Source organism: Somniosus microcephalus, chromosome 8, assembly GCF_052327205.1.
Source record: "Somniosus microcephalus isolate GS21.2 chromosome 8, FLI_Smic_1.0, whole genome shotgun sequence".
Lineage (NCBI taxonomy): Eukaryota > Metazoa > Chordata > Chondrichthyes > Squaliformes > Somniosidae > Somniosus > Somniosus microcephalus.
The window spans coordinates 3,468,917-3,489,375 of record NC_140994.1 but is presented as its reverse complement, the minus strand read 5'-3'; the positions used below and the strand labels follow the sequence as shown (position 1 = coordinate 3,489,375).

Sequence of the window (20,459 nt, the reverse complement as noted above, 5' to 3'; positions counted from 1 at the left end):
AGATATCTGCGCTCCTCGAATTCTGCCCTTTTGAGCATCCCTGATTATAATTGCTCCACCATTGGTGGCCGTGCCTTCTGTTGCCTGGGCCCCGAGCTCTGGAATTCCCTCCCTAAACCTCTCCTTCCTCCTTTAAAGACGCTCCTTAAAACCTGCCTCTTTGACCAATCTTTGGGTCACCTGCCCTAATTTCCCCTAATGTGGCTCGGTGTCACATTTTTTGTCTTATAATACTCCTGTGAAGTGCCTTGGGATGTTTCACTGTGTTTAAGGTGCTTTTTAAACACAAGTTGTTATTGTTGTTCTTGTTAAAGTTTTGGCCGAAGTCTTGTATTGTGAAGTATTAGAAAGCTCACTGACACTACCTTGTGGCAGAGAGGAGGATTGCATTCTGAAACTTGCTTAATGCTAAATGATGCGCAAACAGCCCCTGTATTATGTTACTAGCTGGGGAGCCCCGCGTTGCGAGGGCAATTTTGGGGCGTTTGGTCTCCCTGCCCCTGTGTGTCCCCCCTCTCCCTGTCATGTCCTCTCCCTGTCCTATCCCTCCCTCCCCTCCCCACTCTCCCTCCCCTCCCCTCTCTCCCTCCCCTCCCCTCTCTCCCTCCCCTGTCTCCCTCCCTCCCCTCCCCTGTCTCCCTCCCTCCCCCCCAACCCTCCCCCACTCCCCCACCCCCACTCCCCTCTGTCCCTCTCTCCGGCCCCTCCCCCTGACTAGCGAGCCCCACATTGCGAGGGCAATTTTGGGGCGCGAGGGCAATTTTGGGGCGTTTGGTCTCCCTGCCCCTGTGTGTCCCCCCTCTCCCTGTCATGTCCTCTCCCTGTCCTATCCCTCCCTCCCCTCCCCTCTCTCCCCTCTCTCCCTCCCCTCCCCTCTCCCCCCTCTCCCTCCCCTCCCCCACTCCCCTCTGTCCCTCTCTCCGGCCCCTCCCCCTGCCTAGCGCCTGAGGTCCGGTGCCGTTGCTGAGGTCCCCCGCGTATCGCGCGGCTGATGGACGGCCGCTGCGTGCGGGCGGGCGGCGCATGCGCGGTGAGTGCGGGCGGCGCATGCGCGGTCAGTGCGAGCGGCCCGCGAGAGCCGGCAAGGCCGTTAGCGAGCGGGAAACTTCGGGTGGCGCGCCCGCGCTCCGTTCGCGACACCTGAGAGGGGGAAGTAGAGAGAGACAGAGAGGGAAGAGGAGAAGGAGAGAGAGGGAAGAGGAGAGAGGGAAGAGGAGAAGGAGAGAGAGGGAAGAGGAGAAGGAGAGAGAGAGAGAGGGAAGAAAGAGAGAGAGAGAGAAATTTTTTCAGCTTCAGGCCCCGAGTCCCCCCTGCGCGAGGGTGAGGAGGAGGGCGGGGGGGGGTTGCTAAACACAATATAAAACTCAAATAAATTGTTAATTAATTCCCTAACACATAATTCAAATATTTACCTTAGTTCCCTAACACACAGAAAGTGTGGGGGAAAAAATCGTGGAAAATCAAGATGGCGGCCACTCACCTCGGTTCAGAAGGATAAGGCCCGCCCACACACGCACCGATTGGTCGACCGGTCAGGTCACCGAAGCGTAGGATTGGTCAATCGTCGAGTCACTCGACACTCAACTGTAGGAAGACCTCGACGTCACACGGTCGATAATGAGATGCTAATGAGCGGAACACTGAACGTTTTTGGGATACCGCGGGCGGGATTTTTGTCCGGCCGAAACGTAAATACGCCTATGACCGGTCCGGAATCGCAAGCTTTCTTTTGAGGCGACGCGCGCGTCGGTACGCTCTGTAACTTCCAAACGTATAGAGACCAGGCGGACAGACAGACAGAAGAGCCACTTTATATATATAGACTAGCTGGGGAGCCCCGCGATGCGAGGGCAATTTTGGGGCGCGAGGGCAATTTTGGGGCGTTTGGTCTCCCTGCCCCTGTGTGTCCCCCCCTCTCCCTGTCATGTCCTCTCCCTGTCCTATCCCTCCCCTCTCTCCCTCCCCTCCCCTCTCCCTCCCCTCCCCTCTCCCCCTCCCCTCTCTCCCTCCCCTCCCCTGTCTCCCTCTCCCCCCCACCCCTCCCCTCCCCCACGCTCCCCTCTGTCCCTCTCTCCGGCCCTCCCCCTGCCTAGCGCCTGAGGTCCGGTGCTGAGGTCCCCCGCGTATCGCGCGGCTGATGGACGGCCGCTGTGGGCGGGCGGGCGGGCGGCGCATGCGCGGTGAGTGCGGGCGGCGCATGCGCGGTGAGTGCGGGCGGTGCATGCGCGGTGAGTGCGGGCAGCCCGCGGGAGCCGGCAAGGCTGTTAGCGAGCGGGAAACTTCGGGCGGCGCGCCCTCGCTCCGTCCGCGACACCTGAGAGGGGGAAGTAGAGAGAGACAGAGAGGGAAGAGGAGAAGGAGAGAGAGGGAAGAGGAGAGAGGGAAGAGGAGAAGGAGAGAGAGGGAAGAGGAGAAGGAGAGAGAGGGAGGGAAGAAAGAGAGAGAGAGAGAGAGAGAAATTTTTTCAGCTTCAGGCCCCGAGTCCCCCCTGCGCGAGGGTGAGGAGGAGGAGGAGGAGGAGGAGGAGGAAGAGGGGGGGGGTTGCTAAACACAATATATAACTCAAATAAATTGTTAAATTAATTGCCTAACACATAATTGAAATATTTACCTTAGTTCCCTAACACACAGAAAGTGTGGGGGGAAAAATCGTGGAAAATCAAGATGGCAGCCACTCAACTCGGTTCAGAAGGATAAGGCCCGCCCACACACGCACCGATTGGTCGACCGGTCAGGTCACCGAAGCGTAGGATTGGTCAATCGTCGAGTCACTCGACACTCAACTGTAGGAAGACCTCGACGTCACACGGTCTCTAATGAGATGCTAATGAGCGGAACGCTGAACGTTTTTGGGATACCGCGGGCGGGATTTTTGTCCGGCCGAAACGTAAATACGCCTATGACCGGTCCGGAATCGCAAGCTTTCTTTTGAGGCGACGCGCGCGTCGGTACGCTCTGTAACTTCCAAACGCATAGAGACCAGGCGGACAGACAGACAGACAGACATCGGGACAGACAGAAGAGCCGCTTTATATATATAGATTATCTTTATCTAACCTGTGCTGTACCTGCCCTGGGAGTGTTTGATGGGACAGTGTAGAGGGAGCTTTACCGTGTATCTAACCCGTGCTGTACCTGCCCTGGGAGTGTTTGATGGGACAGTGTAGAGGGAGCTTTACTCTGTATCTAACCCGTGCTGTACCTGCCCTGGGAGTGTTTGATGGGACAGTGTAGAGGGACCTTTACTCTGTATCTAACCCGTGCTGTACCTGCCCTGGGAGTGTTTGATGGGGACAGTGTAGAGGGAGCTTTACTCTGTATCTAACCCGTGCTGTACCTGCCCTGGGAGTGTTTGATGGGGCAGTGTAGAGGGAGCTTTACTCTGTATCTACCCCATGCTGTACCTGCCCTGGGAGTGTTTGATGGGATACTGGGTGCCCTTTTACCGCCTCTTTGATTTGATGAGCACAAGGTAAGACCCAAACCAAAATCAATGTAAAAAGTAATTGTGAATGCATTGTGTTGGTCTCGTGTGTTATTGTGAGAGTCTGTCTGTGGTCCCCTGAGAGTTGGTTTGATGAGCGAGTGCTGCGACAGGTACAGGTGTGAGGGGAACGCATTGCCCGTCTTGTACTTACTGCCTGGTATTCCTTGTCGCTGCCACAGGGAAAGGCCACAAAACCATCCGGTGACCAAACACTCTCCGAAAAATATTTAACCGCACGGAAATGGTTACAGGAGAGAAAGTCCTTTGTACCTGCGGGAAACAAAGCATTTTTGTTCCATATTTAATCAGGTGTGTTTTTGATCGACCAGGAGGCTGGTCTGATCTCGAGTCCGGTTGGCACAGAGTCAGAGTCAGAAGTGAGACAGAAAACCAGCTCCATTGCCTTGTAAAGGAGCGGGCCTGGCATATTTTACCCTGCTTAAAGGGAGCAGTAAACCTTATGAAGGGCACGCTGGCCTGGTTTGCCTGGAATGATGGGACTGAGCTCTGGTGAGGGATTGTGATCTGATCGAGGGGTTTACAAGGATGTTATTGTTTTGGCATCTTCAGGCTCCCCCCCGTGGGGAACAGTGTGAAGTAGTGAGAGGATTCGCGGGTCGATGAACAGTCTGACGGGCTGCAACGTGAAGGTTCCTTTCATGGCCGTAACCATCTGCATAGCAGCCAGCTGCTGGGGGTTGGGGCGGGGGCGGGGCTAGTCCTTTTTTTATTCATTCATGGGATGTGGGCATCACTGGCGAGACCAGCATTTATTGCCCATCCCTAGTTGCCCTTGAGAAGGTGGTGGTGAGCCTCCTTCTTGAACCGCTGCAGTCCATGTGGTGAAGGTGCTCCCACAGTGCTGTTAGGGAGGGAGTTCCAGGATTTGGACCCAGCGACAATGAAGGATCGGCGATATACTTCCAAGTCAGGATGTTGTGTGACTTGGAGGGGAAATTGTGAGGTGGCCCTATACGGGGAGTGGTTTTATGAGTTCCCACAACCCATACGATGAAGGCGGGAAGAGCCACCCACACCCACCGGATGCGAGTATCCCAGTGGATGTCAACCCAGTACTGCGAGCCAGAGCTCCGGTCGCCACGCCCTGGGACATTCTGTGAGACGGGAATGGCAAACTCTGAGTCATAGGATTGCTCCCTGTTGTAAAGAATGATGGGAACTGACGGGGCAGAGATGGAGAGACTCTTCTCTTTAATCTGGGAATTTCACAGGTTCGCACCTTCACTCCTCCACTCAGTCCCTCATCGCGGCATCAGCTTCTTAAACAGTTCCATTGGGCAGTGTTAGCAGAGAGCAGGGAGAGCCTGTCCAAACACCTGCTCCTGAAGGACGCTGCCCCTTTAAGTGATACCCTGCACACGTGCAGTGCTCGTGTGATTGATTCCCACCAGCAGCACGTGTCTGAGTCAAATTCACACCACCTGTTACCAAAGATCCCGTTAAGCTGCTCGGTCGCGCTGCGGTCTGGCGGTCACGCGCAGGCCGGCTCACCGGCTTTTAAATGGAAAAACCGTGCACGCGCGGAAATGTGAATGGGCCACACAGCCTGTTAAAGGGGCCATACACCCAAAAAAAAAATTAGAGGGAACATTTCCTGTTACTCACCTTCCCAGATGCCATCGACGTCCAGAATGGTTGACACGATGTTCTTGCTGCAGCCCGGCATATTCTGGCCGCCGTTTGGATAGAAGTCCACGTGTCCACAAGCCTCAAACATCCCGAACCCTGCGACAGGAGGCGGGCAATCAGACTGGTCCATGGAGAGACAACACCCACCCTTTCTCACTCCCAAACAGCATACAACAGAAGGTCAGTCCACTGGTCTCAGTCACCACTAGCCTCCAACCTCTCTCTCACTCTCCCTCTGGCTCTCTCACTCACTCTCTCTCACCATCTCTCTCTCTCTCACCCTCCCTCCCTCTCTGTCTCTCTCACCCTCTTTCTCCCGCTGAATCCCTCTCTCTCTCTCACACATCCCTCTGTCTCTCTCACATCCCTCTATCTCTGTCTCTCTCACCTTCCCTCACATCCCTCTATCTCTCTCTCCCTCTCTCCCTCCCTCTATCTCTGTCTCTCTCTCCCTCTCTCTATCTCTGTCTCTCACCCTCTCTCCCTCCATCTGTCTCTCTCACCCTCCCTCCCTCCCTCTATCTGTCTCTCTCACCCTCTCTCCCTCCCTCCATCTCTGTCTCTCACCCTCTCCCTCCCTCCATCTCTGTCTGTCACCCTCTCTCCCTCCCTCTGTCTCTCTCACCCTCTCTCCCTCCCTCCCTCCATCTCTGTCTCTCTCACCCTCTCTCCCTCTCTCCCTCCCTCTATCTCTGTCTCTCTCACCCTCTCTCCCTCTCTCCCTCCCTCTATCTCTGTCTCTCTCACCCTCTCTCCCTCCCTCCCTCCCTCTATCTCTGTCTCTCTCACCCTCTCTCCCTCCCTCCCTCTATCTCTGTCTCTCTCACCCTCCCTCCCTCCCTCTATCTCTGTCTCTCTCACCCTCTCTCCCTCCCTCTATCTCTGTCTCTCGCGCCCTCTCTGGCCTTCTCATAAGAACTTAAGAAATAGCAGCAGGAGCCAGCCATTTGGCCCTTCGAGCCATTTAATAAGATCATGGCTGATCTGATCTTGGCCTCAACTCCACTTCCCTGCCCGCTCCCCATGACCCTCGATTCCCCAGTTTTTCAAAAATCTGTCTCTCTCCACCTTAAATATATTCACTGACTCCGCCTCCACAGCTCTCTGGGGCAGAGAATTCCACAGATTCACGACCCTCTGAGAAGAAATTCCTCCTCATCTCCATTTTAAATGGGCGACCCCTTATTCTGAAACTATGCCCCCTAGTTCTAGATTCCCCCACGAGGGGAAACATCCTCTCTGCATCTACCCTGTTGAGCCCCTTCAGTATCTTATATGTTTCAATAAGATCCCCTCTCATTCTTCTAAACTCCAATGAGTATAGGCCCAGCCTGCTCAACCTTTCCTCATAAGACAACCCCCTCATCCCAGGAATCAACCTCGTGAACCTTCTCTGAACTGCCTCCAATGTAAGTATATCCCTCCTTAAATAAGGAGACCAAAACTGTACGCAGTACTCCAGGTGTGGTCTCACCAATACCCTGTACAGTTGTAACAGGACTTCCCTACTTTTATTCTCCATTCCCTTTGCAATAAAGGCCAACATTCCATTTGCCTTCCTAATTACTTGCTGTACCTGCATGCTAACTTTTTGTGTTTCATGTACAAGGACCCCCAGATCCCTCTGTACCGCAGCATTTTGTAGTCTTTCTCCACTTAAATAATAATTTGCTTTTCTATTCTTCCTACCAAAGTGGATTGTTGTGTATGTAATATGTGTGCTACTTTGAACCTATGGACAGGACTGCACTACTTGTTGGGCGTAGTGATACGCAGTACCACTCCTGGCCATAGGGGTATAAATAGTACTGTGGGTACTGATCCCCCTCAGTTCCCGCCTGTGGGCATGAAGTAAAGACCTATGTGCAGTCCCTACCTCCAACCAGTAAAGGCCTGTTTGAGTTATACGTTTAAGTCTTTGTGTTAATTGTTCAATACAATACACATACTTAACACTGGCGACGAGTCAGGCTCTTACCCTGCGGCAGTTATTCCAGGCGGCTTCGTCCAAAGACAGGACGTTGAAGAGAGGTTTCAATCCTCAACACCCCACTCAAAACTGAAGGGCAGCAGAAATCCTGACAGCTTCCAGCGACTGGAAGTGACAGGCATTAGGACCCTGAAGCCTCCATCAGCTTGTGAACCGGAGTAAAGACAGGACTGGGGAAGAGAGAGAGGTAGGGCGATAGCGATCGGCAGATAAGGGCCGGGCCGCTTTGAAGTGAGGGGCGCAGCCGGGCCAGCGATCGGGACCAAAGATAAGAGCCGCACTCGGACTGAAAGGCGCGGCGGCTGCAGAAGCTCAAGGTGCGAGAGTCGCGGTGCACAGCGCGGGCTATCGATCGCGGCGAAGATAAGGGCCGCACTCGAGGGCTGAAGGGAGACGGCGTCGGGGGACGGGTGAAGACCGCCAAGCGCGGGAAAACCGCCATTTTGTGGGCGGAGGACGACGGCAAGAGCGGGAAGCCGCCATCTTTGATAACAAGTAAAGAAAATAAAATCTGAGAAATTGCAAATCTACAATGCCTAAACACGGGAATATTAGCACCTTTGATAGTGACCTCGAAGATTGGGCCATATATGTTGAAAGAGTAAAAAATTATTGTAAGGCCAATAAAATTCGTGACCAAGATAAAGCTCTAACATTATTAAATTTAATGGGTGCGAAGACGTACGGGCAATTGAAACACCTGTTATCACCAGATGAACCGGCGGATAAGATGTTCGATGAGATTGTTACTGTCCTGAAAGATCATCTAAACCCCACGCCGCTGATGCTAGCGGAACGATTTAAATTTTACGACAGAAGGCAGCTACAGCATGAAAGCAATGCTGAATATTTGCTGGAATTGCGTAAATTAGCGAAATATTGCCAGTTTGGAACGGGATTGACAGATGCACTACGAGACAAATTTGTGTGTGGTTTATTTAAACAGGATACACAAAAGCGACTGCTCGAGGAGAATGAGCTGACGCTTGAGAAGGCGGTCACTATGGCAGCAGCACACGAAGCCGCAGCGAGAGGCACGGCAGTAATGCAGCTACGGTCACCGGAGCTCAGTGCACACAAATTGGGTGTGAGTTCTGGCAAATGTTATCGTTGTGGAAAGACAACGCATGATCAGAACCAGTGTTGGTTTAAAAACCAAGAATGTAGAACTTGTGGTAGGCTTGGACATATAGCTAGAGTATGCAGGTCAGGGAAGAAGACCAGCAACAAGAAGTCACCGCAAGGAAAATACGCAAAGGTACACAAGGTGACCGAACAGGAGTCCGATTCAGACGCTAGCAGTAATGAACTGGCTAGCTTAAGCTGTAATGAACTGGCTAGCCTAAGAGTACTCAACGCTGGTAAGGGTGCAGACCTCCAGACAATTTGGGTCACTCTTCAGATAGAAGGAGTCCAAGTAAAACTGGAATTGGACACTGGATCGGCATTGACGGTCATAAATAAGAAAGATTACGGAAAGTTATTCCAACATATTCCCCTACAGGATACGGGGATTATATTGAAAACATACACGGGGCAAAGAGTGTACCCCATCGGGAAAATAGAGGTTGCAGTGGCCCACAAGGGCGAAGACAGTCAAATAATGGACTTATATGTGATATCTGAAGGAGGTCCTCCACTACTAGGACGGGAGTGGATTAGGAAAATGAATATGGACTGGCATTTCCTACAAACAATAACGAGTGAGAACTCGGTGAAGATAGTCGGCCCAGACTCTGGAACGGATGATGGTAAGCCCAACTCAGGTGCAAAAGACAAAGTTTCAGCACAGAATTCCACTGAGCAACAACAACATAGTTTAACTGTGGATTCTGAGTCTGGCAAGTCTACTGATGTGCCCATTTCTGAGGGACACCGGGCTCGAACTCAACTCCATTTCAAACTACAACAGCAATTAGAACAAATGCTTCGCCGTTTTGAGCAAGAGTTGAATGCAACGAAAGAGTTCTTTGATATAGAGTTGGAGAATCTGGAAAGACAACAGAAGCAGCTGATGGAGAAAATGGAGCAGGAGCACACAAAACGTCTGATGTCAGAGGAGTTAACGGTCAGCCAACTCCTGCATATGCTGAAGGACAGGACTCTGAAATGGGAAAAACTTGAACATGAACTTCAATATTCAAACGAAAGGGGTTCGGAGCTCTCAAAGGTTATTGGAAGAGCTGAGGTGGCAACACAGACTGAGATGACTGCAACAGAGCAGCCCTTGGATGCCAAAAGTACGCTGACTCACGTCAACGTAGAACAACAGACCGCTGAAACAGCTGCTCCGGTAGAGGGATTGCATAGTCCAATCAATCAATCTCCAAAGGAAGTTGAAGTATTAAAATCACAAATGAGGTCACTAGTAAACGACTTGCTGAAAGCCCAGAAAAAGCTGGATGCAGAGGTACACATGAAGAAGTCTCTTCAGGAAAGATGTCTGGATTTGGAACAAGAGCTGGCTAACGTCCAGCTAGGTATGGAGGAAATAGACGACCCTCTCACTGGTCTAGCTCAGGACGACACCGAATATTACGATGTCCTGTCCTGCCCAGCTTGTAACTTCGACTCCCAAAGTGCAGAAATCATGGAGGAGCACCAAAAGTCTACGGAACATCGGGAGAAGCTGGCTCTACGACGGAAACAGGAGGAAGAGAAGGAGGAACTGCGCATGCAGCTGGCAGCTGTGGCAGCTGACAATGGAGCCCAGAGAGTCTCCAAGAAGCAGAAAAGGAAAAGTAAAAACAGAAGATGACCCATCTGAACCATTATCACCTCTACCAGATCACACACGTGGTCCCTCCGAACGGAGCCAATTCAGTTCGGAAGTTCAAACTGTTAAATCCATGGAAGGACTATTGAATGAGTCACTATAGCAACGTGAACCGACTACACCACAGAGATTGAATCTGTGAACTGTTTTCCGCAGAGACTGAATCTGTGATCTGTTTTTGACATGAAGTTATCTATGTATCTATGTTATTCTGTTATGTAAACCTGAAGTTATATATGTATATATGTTATTACGTTATGTTAAATGGGGAGATGACTGTAAAGCTAGGAAGGGAGGAATGTTGTGTATGTAATATGTGTGCTACTTTGAACCTATGGACAGGACTGCACTACTTGTTGGGCGTAGTGATACGCAGTACCACTCCTGGCCATAGGGGTATAAATAGTACTGTGGGTACTGATCCCCCTCAGTTCCCGCCTGTGGGCATGAAGTAAAGACCTATGTGCAGTCCCTACCTCCAACCAGTAAAGGCCTGTTTGAGTTATACGTTTAAGTCTTTGTGTTAATTGTTCAATACAATACACATACTTAACATGGATAACCACACATTTTCCCACATTATACTCCATCTGTCAAATTTTTGCCCACTCACTTAACCTCTCTATATCCCTTTGCAGACTCTGTGTCCTCCTCACAACTTGCTTTCCCACCTATCTTTGTATGGTCAGCAAATTTGGCTACAGTACACTCGGTCCCTTCATCCAAGTCATTAATATAGATTGTAAGTAGTTGAGGCCCCAGCACTGATCCCTGTGGCACCCCACTCGTTAGTTACAACCTGAAAATTACCCATTTATCCCGACTCTCTGTTTTCTGTTAGTTAGCCAATCCTCTATCCATGCTAATATATTACCCCCAGCACCATGAGCTCTTATTTTGTGCAGTAACCTTTTATGTGGCACCTTATCGAATGCCTTCTGGAAATCTAAATACACCACATCTACTGGTTCCCCTTTATCCACCCTGCGTGTTACATCCTCAAAGAACTCTAATAAATTTGTCAAACACGAATTCCCTTTCATAAAACCATGTTGACTCTGCTTGGTTGTATTATGATTTTCTAAATGTCCTGCTACTACTTCCTTAATCATGGATTCCAGCATTCTTTCTCTGGCTCTTTCTCTCACTCCCTCTCTTGCTCTTTCTCTCTCTCTCTCTCTCTCTCTCTCTCTTTCTCTATCTTACTTGTCCCTTTATTCTCAACACTACTTTCCTCTCTTATTTCTCCTGAGCTCCAATTCCTTAGTCCCGCGTCGTCCTCCTTCCTGCATCTTCGTGACTCATCACATCATCTCTTAGGTGATTCTTTCCCAGGCCCAATAGCCTATACTGCCGCTGTTACAAGCCCAGTGGCTCTGTACTGCCACTGTTACAAGCCCAGTGGCTCTGTACTGCCGCTGGTACAAGCTCAGTGGCTCTGTACTGCTGCTGTTACAAGCTCAGTGGCTCTGTACTGCCACTGTTACAAGCTCAGTGGCTCTGTACTGCTGCTGTTACAAGCTCAGTGGCTCTGTACTGCCACTGTTACAAGCTCAGTGGCTCTGTACTGCTGCTGTTACAAGCCCAGTGGCTCTGTACTGCCTCTGGTGTACGTCCTAGAGCCCAATACTGTTACCCATGCCCAGATGTCTCACGTTGAATATTTCAGCGATGACACTTACCAACACTGGGGAACTGGGCTGAACCATCCGTGTGAATCACATCAACAAATAATGCGTCAGTGGGATCCAGTCTGACTTCAGCTGGAGTGTTCTGGAAGTACGGGTCGACAGGATCAAGCCCTGTGGAATCAGTCAGTGATCAGTCCGCTATCTGTGAATTGCTCTACAAGATCTTTATTACAACATTTATAGACATCACAAAATAGGGGTTTGATCCCAGGTTGCTAACTGAGCCCCATTCCATTCACTCCCATTGAATAGAATCCCAATGATTGAACCCATCTCCATTCACCTCCAAGTTCCTCTCCAAGTCACACACCATCCTGACTTAGAAGTATATCACAGTTCCTTCATCGTCGCTGGGTCAAAATCCTGGAACACCCTCCCTAACAGCACTGTGGGAGTACCTTCACCACACGGACTGCAGCGGTTCAAGAAGGTGGCTCACCACCACCTTCTCGAGGGTAACTAGGGATGGGCAATAAATGCTGGCCTTGCCAGCGACGCCCACAGCCCATGAATGAATACATTTTTTTAAACTTTCTTTGAATAGAATCCCCATGATTGAACCCATTTCCATTAATTCCCACTGAATAGAATCTAAATGGGCCAAAGCCCTGACTTGTTACTCCCATTCAAACACCAGGTTGTCCTAATACGGGGTGAGGATAGAATGAATTACCGGTAATGCGAGTAATCCCTGGCTTCCGCTTGCCCGCTTCCCCGGCAGTGTGAGCACCCAGACCATGTCCCACCAGGTATACGTCCGACAAGGTGTAATTGTAGTTACTCTGAGACAGAAAAGAGACAGGAAGGTAAATTGACAGATATTTGAAGTGAATTTGGTAGTTCCAAGGGAAGGGCTATCCAAATCTCTGCGTGAACTCACCTTCTGTGCTTCCCCGTCCCAATGCAATCAAGCGGGAAGTAACAACACTCTGGGAGCAGGATTCGAATCCAGCCCAGATACAGGGAGGGGAAGGTCTCCTGAATCTGATGGGGCCATATGGCTCATTGTGGCCACTGCCTCTTCACCTCCTCATTCAACTTACAATCTGGTTCCAGAGTACATGACTGAAGGCGCTCTAATCAAAAAACATGAGGTTCTCCCCACCAGCCTCCACATTCAACTTAGCATCCTCCACCACCTCCAGCGTGATCTGACCACCAAACACATCTGCCCCTCCCCTTTCAGCATTCCGAAGGGACCGCTCCCTCTGAAACACCCTGGTCCACTCCTCAATCACCCCTTCCCCTTCGCCCTTCCCGTGCAAGTGCAGGAGATGTAACACATGCCCTTTTACCTGCTCCCTTTCCACTGTCCAGGGCCCCAAACACTCCTTCCAGGTGAGACAGCGATTTACTCGTACTTGCAATTTAGAATACTGTATTCGCTGCTCACAATGCGGTCTCCTCTACATTGGGAGACCAAATGCAGATTGGGCGACCTGAAATGTTAACTCTGTTTCTCTCTCTACAGGTGCTGCCTGACCTGCTGAGTATTTCCAGCATTTTCTGTTTTTATTTCAGATTTCCAGCATCCGCGGTATGTTGCTTTTGTATGAGGTTCATTTGACCTGTTCAACAAGGATTCTGACATATAAGATAATTGCCCAGTTTGGTAAGGTTATTACCCCTGATAAATAAGGTGATGATTTTTCCTCTACAAGATTATCACCCCTGTTCTACGGGGTGAGGGTCCCCTGCTCCACGGGGTGAGGGTCCCCTGCTCCACGGGGTGAGGGTCCCCTGCTCCACGGGGTGAGGGTCCCCTGCTCCACGGGGTGACGGTCCCCTGCTCCACGGGGTGACGGTCCCCTGCTCCACGGGGTGACGGTCCCCTGCTCCACGGGGTGAGGGTCCCCTGCTCCACGGGGTGAGGGTCCCCTGCTCCACGGGGTGACGGTCCCCTGCTCCACGGGGTGACGGTCCCCTGCTCCACGGGGTGAGGGTCCCCTGCTCCACGGGGTGAGGGTCCCCTGCTCCACGGGGTGAGGGTCCCCTGCTCCACGGGGTGACGGTCCCCTGCTCCACGGGGTGACGGTCCCCTGCTCCACGGGGTGACGGTCCCCTGCTCCACGGGGTGAGGGTCCCCTGCTCCACGGGGTGACGGTCCCCTGCTCCACGGGGTGACGGTCCCCTGTGTAATGATATCAGCAAATAGTGATGATATTTGTCTGTGTTTTTGATTACTTGTGCCTGACCAGCAGAGGTCATGTGAGAGACAAGCAGTCCGGAGGAGTTTTACTTTCAGTTTCATTCTAGATGCATCACAGCATAGTGTGTTCTGTAAAAAGCTGTAGAAAGTCTTGAACAAGACTTTAGATTAAACAACATTCTCTTTCAGAAATGAGTCTTTATTGAACCCAAAAAGAAATCAAAACATGATGTCAGAAGTGGCTGAAAGAGAAAAAATCTGAAGTTAGCAACTCGATGGGACAGTGAAAGCAGTTGTGGCAAGTAAGCGAAATCAGCTCTCCACAGATTAGCAAGCCAGAAGAGAACATCGTTGCTTACCATTAGAGAATAGCTAACGAAGTGAAAAATGGAAGGTTTACACCCACCGGCGACGCTTCAATTGTCAGGTAATGTGGCTGAAAATTGGAGAAGGTTCAAACAACATTTAGAGTTGTATTTAGCGGCAATCGGAGCTGACAAGAAAAGTAATAAACAGAAATCGTCACTGTTCTTACATGTCGTGGGTGATGCAGCGCTGGAGGTATATAATAATTTCATATTTGCCGATGATGGAGACAAAATGAAGCTAGATAAAATAATGGAACAGTTTGAGGCCTACTGCATACCTAAACGCAACGTGACCTTTGAGAGGCACAAATTTTTCAAATGTGTACAGAAAATCAGCGAGACTATTGATCAGTATGTGACTGAACTGAGAAACCGAAGCAAATTGTGTGAATTTGGGGGACTCACAGACTCGCTGATAAAAGACAGACTGGTGTGTGGAATTCCAGATAATGGTCTAAGGGAAAGACTGCTAAGAGAGCAAGATCTAGACCTGGGAAAAGCCATAGCACTGTGTAGGGCTACAGAGACTGTGAAGTTGCAGGCAAAGGAGCTGTTCAGTGACAGTAGCTGCAATGTGGATGCAGTGAGAAAGAACGGATACAAACCTTTTAACAAAGAGAGCGCCAATGTGAAAAAAGAGACGTGGCCAGCAAACGAAAATGAAAGGGACAATCGGAAGTCATGTAGTCGATGTGGTACACAGCATCCACCAAGAAAGTGTCCAGCATATGGTAAAACATGCAATAGATGCAACAAAAACAACCATTATGCCAGTTGCTGTAAGAACCAAGCGCAACAAAGCAAGGTCCATACAGTAGATGAAAGCGAGATAGAGGAATTCTATGTAGATGTGGTGTCTGAAAACAAAAAAGAAGAAAGAGACTGGATGTTGACACTAAAAGTGAACGACATACACATTCCATTTAAATTGGATACTGGAGCACAAGTTAATGTGATATCAGAGACCGATTTTAAGAGAATTAGACCCAGACCAAAGTTACATGGAATACAAGTGAAAGTGACCGGATACTCAGGTACTGATATACCAGTGAAAGGAAAATGCATTGTCAAAGTAACACACAAGGACAGAGAGCACACGCTAGCATTAATCGTGGTGCCAAAGGATGTGCAAGCCATACTAGGGTTAAAAGCCTGTGAGACTGAACCTGGTAAAGAGAGTCCTCGTTGTGGAAAGCGAAGGAGAGACAGTCTATGATGAACTCATGAAAGAGTACAAAGACCTATTTAAGGGTCTAGGCTGCATTCCAGGAGAACACACGATCAGAGTAGATAAAAGTATGACACCGGTCATACATCCATGCAGAAAAGTTCCGTTTGCTCTTCAAAAGCAACTGAAGGCAGAGTTGGACAGGATGGAAAGCCTGAACGTGATTCAGAAGATAGATGAGCCAACTGAGTGGGTGAGTTCCCTCGTCGTAGTGGACAAAAAGAATGGAAAGCTCAGAATTTGCCTGGATCCAAGAGATCTAAACAGAGCAATAAAGAGAGAGCACTTCAAGCTTCCTACACGTGAGGAAATCATGGCACAGTTTGCAAATGCAAAATATTTCAGCAAGTTAGATGCGTCCTCAGGATTTTGGCAGATGAAGCTGGATGAAGCAAGTTCAAGACTGTGCACGTTCAACACTCCATTTGGCAGATACAGATTCCTAAGGTTACCATTTGGCATTGCCTCAGCTCCTGAAGTGTATCACAAGACTATCCATATGATCTATGAGCACCTGGAGGGAGTTGATACATCAATGGATGACATCATAGTATGGGGAACCACGAGAACTGAGCATGACGAGAGACTGAAAAAAGTGCTGGAAGCAACAAGGAAAACAAACCTGAAGCTGAATAGAGAGAAATGCCAGCTCGGGGTGACAGAACTGACATTCGTGGGAGATATCCTTAGCAGTGAGGGCATCAGACCAGATCCCAGAAAGGTGTCCGCCATTGAGAATATGCCAAGGCCACAATGCAAAAAGAACGTGCAGAGGTTTAATGGAATGATCAACTACATGGGTAAATTCATATCCAAAATCTCAGAAAAAATAGCGCCACTGAGAAGGCTAACTGAAAAGAACATAGAATGGGAATGGAATCATGAGCATGAGAAGTCATGGAGCGATCTAAAGAAACTGCTCACAGAGGAACCAGTTCTGAGGTTTTATGACCCAGCGAGACCCATCAAGATATCATCAGATGCATCACAGTGTGGGCTCGGTGCTGTTCTTCTGCAACAATATGACTACTGGCAACCTATTGCATATGCATCGCGCTCAATGACAGACGCGGAGACGCGATATGCTCAAATAGAAAAGGAGCTGCTCAGCATCACATACGCCTGTGAAAGATTTCACCAGTTTGTGGCAGGACAAGCAATCAGTGTAGAGACTGACCATAAGCCCTTGACTGCATTGTTCCAAAAGCCACTGAATAGCTGTCCGCTTAGAATACAAAGAATGATGATCAGGCTGCAACGCTATACACTGAATGTTGCGTACACACCGGGTAAGCTGATGTATACAGCAGACACGTTGTCCAGAGCTGTTGACCCAAGTGAGCCCGCAAACACCACAATGAATGAAAAAGTGAACGCCTACGTGGACATGATCACAAGTGCACTGCCCATAGCAGATGCAAAAATGGAGCTCATAAAGACTGAGACAAACAAAGATGAAACAATGAGACGACTGAGAAAAAGTATCTTGGATGGATGGCCCAACATGAAGCAAGACTGCTCACCTGATATAGCAGAGTACTGGAACTGCAGGGCGGAACTATCAGTGGTCGAAGACATCATCTACAAAGGAAGTAAAATAGTTATCCCAAAGAGTCTGAGAAGAGAGATGCTAAAAAAGATCCATGGAGGACATCTGGGAATCGAAAAGTGTAAGAAAAGAGCACGAGAGGTGATGTACTGGCCACGAATCAACCAAGATGTGACAAATGAGGTGTCAAACTGCACAATATGCCTGAAATATCGAGCAAGCAATCCGGTAGAACCACTAAAGCCACACCCAGCACCAGACAGACCTTACCAGAAGATAGGCGCTGACCTATTCGTATGTCAAGGGAAGGACTATCTTGTCATCACAGACTATTACTCTCTGTATCCGGAGGTTTGTAGACTGTACACCACCACTGCAGAAGCTGTGATAAGTAGTATGAAAGCCATATTCTCCAGACATGGCGTGGCAAGCGAGGTCTTCACAGACAACGGACCCCAGTTTAACAATGCAAATTTCCGACACTTTGCCAAAGAGTGGGACTTTGTCCACACAACGTCAAGTCCTCACTATCCACAGTCCAATGGACTAGTGGAAAAATCGGTCCAGACAGTGAAAAGACTGATGTACAAGGCAAAAGACAGTGGAACTGACTTCTACCAAAGCATGCTTGTATACCGCACAACGCCGCTCGAGTGTGGTATGTCACCAGCCCAACTCCTGATGGGACGTCGGCTAAGGTCAAACCTACCCATCCCGGAGAACCTCCTGAAAACAAAAGAGGGGGAGAAAGTGAGGAAGTTCAAAGAGCAACAGAAAGAAAAGCAAAAGTACTACTATGACAGAGGAACACAAAACCTACCTGAACTCCACACTGGTGACCAAGTAAGGTTGAAAGACAAAACAAACACATGGACTCAGAAGGGAACTGTCCTGAGTGAAGTTCAACCAAGATCATACACCATTCAGACAGATGAGGGTGCTGTTCTGAGAAGAAATCGTCGAGATCTTCTCATGGGACCAGCCACAGCAGGTCAAGAGACTGATACTGGTGAACAACCTGATCACACAGCTGAGAACCAATCATCTGAGGCAACAACTCAGATTCAAGGACAATCAATCAGAAAATCCTCAAGACACGTGAAGCCTCCTGAGAGACTCATTGAGCAAATTTAAGGACTATTGTTAAAGAAGGAAGTAATGTTATCTTATTCTTTCTTCAAGTTCTAGTGTATTGACATATTTCATGTGAACACACAAAGCAAGGGTAAAAAACCTTGATCATGATAATGATAATGTAAGTTCATTAAATGTTGTTAATTAAAAGTAAAATACTTTTGTTTTAAGAAAGGGAGATGTAATGATATCAGCAAATAGTGATGATATTTGTCTGTGTTTGATTACTTATGCCTTACAGCATATTTGTCTGTGTTTTTGATTACTTGTGCCTGACCAGCAGAGGTCATGTGAGAGACAAGCAGTCCAGAGGAGTTTTACTTTCAGTTTCATTCCAGATGCATCACAGCATAGTGTGTTCTGTAAAAAGCTGTAGAAAGTCTTGAACAAGACTTTAGATTAAACAACATTCTCTTTCAGAAATGAGTCTTTATTGAACCCAAAAAGAAATCAAAACACCCTGCTCTACGGGGTGAGGGCACACTGCTCTACGGGGTGAAGGTCCCCTGCTCTACGGGGTGAAGGTCCCCTGCTCTACAGGGTGACGGCCCCCTGTTCTATAGGGTGACTGTCCCCTGTTCTATAGGGTGACTGCCCCCTGTTCTGTAGGGCGACTGTCCTCTGTTCTGTAGGGTGACTGTCCCCTGTTCTGTAGGGTGACGTCCCCTGTTCTATAGGGTGACTGTCCCCTGTTCTATAGGGTGACTGTCCCTTGTTCTATAGGGTGACTGTCCCTTGTTCTATAGGGCAATGGTCCCCTGTTCTATAGGGTGACTGTCCCCTGTTCTATAGGGCTACTGTACCCTGTTCTATAGGGTGACGGTCCCCTGTTCTATGGGGTGACTATCCCGTGTTCTGTAGGGTGACTATCCCCTGTTCTATATGGTGACTGTCCCCGGTTCTATAGGGTGACTGTCCCCTGTTCTATATGGTGACTGTCCCCTGTTCTATATGGTGACTGTCCCCTGTTCTATATGGTGACTATCCCCTGTTCTATAGGGTGACTGTTCCCTGTTCTATAGGGTGACTGTCCCCTGTTCTATGGGGTGACTATCCCCTGTTCTATAGGGTGACTGTCCCATGTTCTATAGGGTGACTAACTCGTGTTCTTTAGGGTGACTATCCCCTGTTCGATAGGGTGACTATCCCTGTTCGATAGGTTGACTATCCCGTTCTATAGGGTGACTATCCTGTGTTCTTTAGGGTGACTGTCCCCTGTTTTATAGGGTGACTATCCCCTGCTTTATAGGGTGACTATCCCTGGTTCTATAGGGTGACTATCCCCTGTTCTATAGGATGACTATCCCCTGTTCGCTAGGGTGACTATCCCCTGTTCTATAGGGCGACTATCCCCTGTTCTATAGGGTGACTATCCCGTATTCTATGGGGTGACTATCCCCTGTTCTTTTGGGTGACTATCCCCTGTTCTATCAGGTGACTATCCCCTGTTCTATAGGGTGACTATCCCGTGTTCTGTAGGTTGACTATCCCCTATTCTATAGGGTGACTATCCCCTATTCTATAGGATGACTATCCCCTGTTCTATAGGGTGACTATCCCGTGTTCTATAGGATGACTATCGCCTGTTCTATAGCGTGACTATCCACTGTTCTATAGGGTGACTATCCCCTGTTCTATAGGCTGACTGCCCCGTGTTCTATAGGGTGACTATCCCGTGTTTGATAGGGTGACTATCCCGTGTTCTATAGGGTGACTGTCCCCTGTTCTATAGGGTGACTATCCCGTGTTCTATAGGGTGTCTATCCCCGTTCTATATGGTGACTCTCTCCCGTTCTATAGGGTGACTATCCCGTGTTCTATAGGGTGATTATCCCCTGTTCTATAGGGTGACTATCCCCAGTTCTATGGGGTGACTGTCCCCCGTTCTATAGGGTGACTACCCCCCTTTCTATAGGATGACTATCCCCTGTTCTATAGGGTGACTATCCCCTGTTCTATAGGGTGACTCTCCCCGGTTCTAAAGGATGACTATCCCCTGTTCTATAGGGTGACTATCCCATGTTCTATAGGGTGACTATCCCCTGTTCTATAAGGTGACTATCCCCCGTTCTCTAGGATGGCTATCCCGTGTTCTATAGGTTAACTACCCCCTATTCTATAGGGTGACTATCCCCTGTTCTATAGAGTGACTGTCCCCTGTTCTATGGGGAGCCTGTCCCCTGTTCTATAGGGTGACTATTATGTGTTCTATAGGGTGACTATCCCCTGTTTTATAGGGTGACTATCCTCTGTTCTATAGGGTGACTATCCCCAGTTCTATGGGGTGGCTATCCTGTGTTCTATAGGATGACTGTCCCCTATTCTATAGGATGACTATCCCCTGTTCTATAGGGTAACTACCCCGTGTTCTATAGGGTGACTATCCCGTGTTCTATAGGGCGACTATCCCCTGTTCTATATGGCGACTATCCCGTGT

General features: G+C 49.2%; 1 protein-coding gene across 1 annotated transcript in view; it reads right to left on the bottom strand.

Moving 5' to 3' along the window:
- Positions 1 to 20,459, bottom strand: part of LOC147113257 (inactive pancreatic lipase-related protein 1-like) — a 43,881-nt gene that overhangs the window by 7,854 nt on the left and 15,568 nt on the right. Inside the window, exons 5-8 of the mRNA XM_085994145.1 lie at positions 12,268 to 12,376; positions 11,586 to 11,705; positions 5,114 to 5,233; positions 3,639 to 3,757 (exon numbers count right to left, since the gene is read on the bottom strand). Coding sequence (XP_085850271.1) covers positions 3,639 to 3,757; positions 5,114 to 5,233; positions 11,586 to 11,705; positions 12,268 to 12,376 — 468 coding nt within the window. The remainder of the gene's footprint in view (positions 1 to 3,638; positions 3,758 to 5,113; positions 5,234 to 11,585; positions 11,706 to 12,267; positions 12,377 to 20,459) is intronic.